Raw genomic sequence first — 3605 nt, 5'->3', positions numbered from 1 at the left:
GGCCCCCACTGTAGCCTTGGGCTGACAAAAGCCTTGTGAATGGATTTGTCAGGCAGAAACTGTAAGAAACTCATCATATGTGTGTGTGTGTGTGCCCCCTCCACCACCATTTGACAACCGGTGTTGGTTTGTTTATGCCCCCATAACTTTGTGGTTTGGCTTAATGAAAAAAATAAGTACTGGGGTTGATTCATTTGACTGAATTCCTTCAAGGCATTGCCCCAGCATGGCTGCAACAACTTCTTTGAGAAGTTATGACAACTTACAGCTCTGTAGTTTCACTATGTCCTGCATTTCATGGAAGCAAGCAGAGGTTTCTCAGAAATCAACGAGTGGGGCACTAAAGTATAGTTATGCCTTTTCATTGGCTGTAACAACTTCTTTGAGAAGTTATGACAACTTACAGCTCTGTAGTTTCACTATGTCCTGCATTTCATGAAAACAAGCAGTGACGCACTAAAATATAGTTACACTTTTTCACTGGCTTCAAACAACAATGCCTATTTTTATAGTAGCTGCAATTTTCAGCTGTGTATTTTCACTATAGCCTGTATTTCATCAAAACAGAAACAAATCTTCTGGAAAGTTACAAGGGCGGGCACTAAACTGCAGTTACGCCCCATCACTAACACTAACAAATCTTCCTCCTTCCCCTCTTCTGTAAGCAACCACACTTTTCTGCTACCTATTTCCACGAAATCTTGTATTTCATGGACGCAAACACACAGGTCTTTTAGTTTAGCCCTGCAGTGGGTGCAAGGTCAGCATACTTCTTATGTCATTGACCCTTGTTCCTAGAATTGCTGATAACTTATCAACTACCCCCACCATGTAAATATCTAAAATAAAACTGCAAAGTAGAATTAATTAAAAAAAATTTCTTGACTTCAAACCTCTTTTACTCTTTTACTTGTTTCAAGTCATTTGACTGCGGCCATGCTGGAGCACTGCCTTTAGTCAAGCAAATCGACCCCAGGACTTATTCTTTGTAAGCCTAGTACTTATTCTATCGGTCTCTTTTGCCGAATCGCTAATTTACAGTGACGTAAACACACCAGCATCGGTTGTCAAGCGATGTTGGGGTGACAAACACAGACACACAAACATATACATATATACGACGGGCTTCTTTCAGTTTCCGTCTACCAAATCCACTCGCAAGGCTTTGGTCGGCCCGAGGCTATAGTAGAAGACACTTGCCCAAGATGCCACGCAGTAGGAATGAACCCGGAACCATGTGGTTGGTAAGCAAGCTACTTACCACACAGCCACTCCTAAAACACACTGACATTGATTATCAAGCAGTGGTGGGGGACAAACACACACACACATATATATATATATATATATATATATATACATTTCTGTCTACCAAGTCCACTCACAAGGCTTCAGTAGGCCTGAGGTTTCAGAAGACACCTGGCCAAGGTACCACACAGTGGGACTGAACCCAGAACCATGTGGCTGGGAAGAAAACTTCTTACCACACAACCAAGCCTTATATACTTGTACAGACATGTATTACTTCCTCATTGATATTGTTGTTTAGCCAAAAGGTCAGACCTGACCCAGTAAATACCAAAGGTATTCCAGCCATGACCACCTTCTCTTTATTCAGACACAATGTATCTAGGACTACATTATCTAATGTGTCTTTCTGTCATTGTTTAGCCCCAGGTTAGTCCTGATCGAACTGACCTATAATGAACGGTATTCCCAAAGTGGATATTCTATTTTTTATTCAGACATGGTGTATCTAAGACTACAATATTCAATGTGTCCTTCAGTCATTGTTGTTGTTGCTGTTTAGCCCAAGGTCAGTCCTGGTCCAGCAGACCTATGATCAAAGTTATACCAACTATGACCATCCTGTCCTTTATTTAGGCACAGTGTATCTAAGACTACAGGATCTCTGGCTCACACTTTTCAATTCCTTTAACTCTGTTCCAAAAGAGATCAAATCTGGTGTATTGCTGTAATTTTATGATCAAAGGCGCTCCCTCTGTGGACATCCTGCCTTTTAGTCAGACTTAGTGCTGTAGCTGGGGTTTCTTTGTCTATTGTATTTCTGAGACAATAAGATTTGGTAGTTATTACTAGCAGACAGAATGCCTCCCCAATCACACATGCATAGAATAAACAGGAAAAACATGAAATATATCATTAAGATGGTCATTCAATATGCAATCATTTAATGTGTATATGTATGACTCTCATTCTCTCTCTCTCTCTCTCTATATATATATATATCTGTAAACATGTGACACTTATTCACATATTTTTACAGATAAATTCCTCTATTTGCATAATATCGAGGTCTCTTTCTTTCTTTCTTATGCACCTATATATACAGATCGATGTAGGTATGCACATACTTGTACGTATATATACATATACTCATTTATTATTTGTTTATATATATATATATATATATATATATATATATATATATATATATATATATATATATATATATATATATATATCCACACACACGTTTATATTCATGTATATACATACATATGTATATATATATACACACATGTCTATATTCGTGTTTGTGCATGTGTGTATATATATATATATATATATATGTATATATATACACACACACACGTCTATATTCGTGTTTGTGTATATAATATATATATGTATATAGGCATAACTACTCCCAAAGTCTAGGGGGTAAAACCCTGTAGTTATGCCAATGCCATATATATATATATGTATATATATATATATACACACACAAGCACAACATACATCCCATATAGCCGGTGCGTGGGGTGCGAACGAGACACGTTGTGTTTAAACTCCGTCTGTTCTCTACTCCACGAAAAAATATACATCCATACATTAAAAACTACATATATAAGCCAACTTGTACATCACTATACACAACCACTGCATATATATACATATATATATATATACACGCACAGATAAATGAACAAAGGGTCAAAAAAGGCTTACTTCTTGCTAATAGTTGCAGTGCTGTTCTCATCCGCCATGCCGGGCAACACGAGGTTTAACGTTCTTTTCGAGGGTTGGTTTGAAAACTTGGATTTGGTTTCACAGTCGGCGACTGACTGACGAAATGACGAAATACGATTTTAATTCAATAGCTTTAAAACAGAATTTTTGGAAGCCCGCCCTCATTATACATATGGATGATTGCACAACTGTATATACGCACACATATTAATTGCTGCATATGCATCTACACACATACATGTATCTAACCAGTTAGTTGTGTACCCGCCTATCTTTACAGATAAGAAAAAGATGATGAAATATGTCACGAACTAAGACTTCAGAATGAGTGTGCGTGCGATTATGTACATGAATAGATAGATAGATATCTTTTACCTCGTACTTGCTTCATCCGTTAGACTGCGGCCATGCTGGGGTTACCGCCTTGAAGAATTTATAGTCGACCCCAGTACTTGTTTTTTTTAAAGCTTGATATTTATTCCATCGGTTCCTGTGCCGAACCCCTAAGTTCACAAACACACCAACACCAATTGTCACGCAATGGGTAGGAAATAAACACAGATTCAGAAACGCACGTACACACACACACAGAGAGAAAGATATACAAACAG

The 3605-nt window shown here is 37.9% G+C and overlaps 1 protein-coding gene across 1 annotated transcript in view; it reads right to left on the bottom strand.

Moving 5' to 3' along the window:
- LOC106882317 (lysine--tRNA ligase) overlaps window positions 1–3228 on the bottom strand; it is a 26950-nt gene extending 23722 nt beyond the window's left edge. The window contains exon 1 of the mRNA XM_052978079.1: window positions 2974–3228. Coding sequence (XP_052834039.1) covers window positions 2974–3011 — 38 coding nt within the window. The 5' untranslated portion in view covers window positions 3012–3228. The remainder of the gene's footprint in view (window positions 1–2973) is intronic.
- Window positions 3229–3605: the final 377 nt, after the last annotated feature.

The sequence above is a fragment of the Octopus bimaculoides genome, chromosome 30 (assembly GCF_001194135.2).
Source record: "Octopus bimaculoides isolate UCB-OBI-ISO-001 chromosome 30, ASM119413v2, whole genome shotgun sequence".
Lineage (NCBI taxonomy): Eukaryota > Metazoa > Mollusca > Cephalopoda > Octopoda > Octopodidae > Octopus > Octopus bimaculoides.
This window is presented reverse-complemented; position numbering and strand designations above follow the sequence as displayed.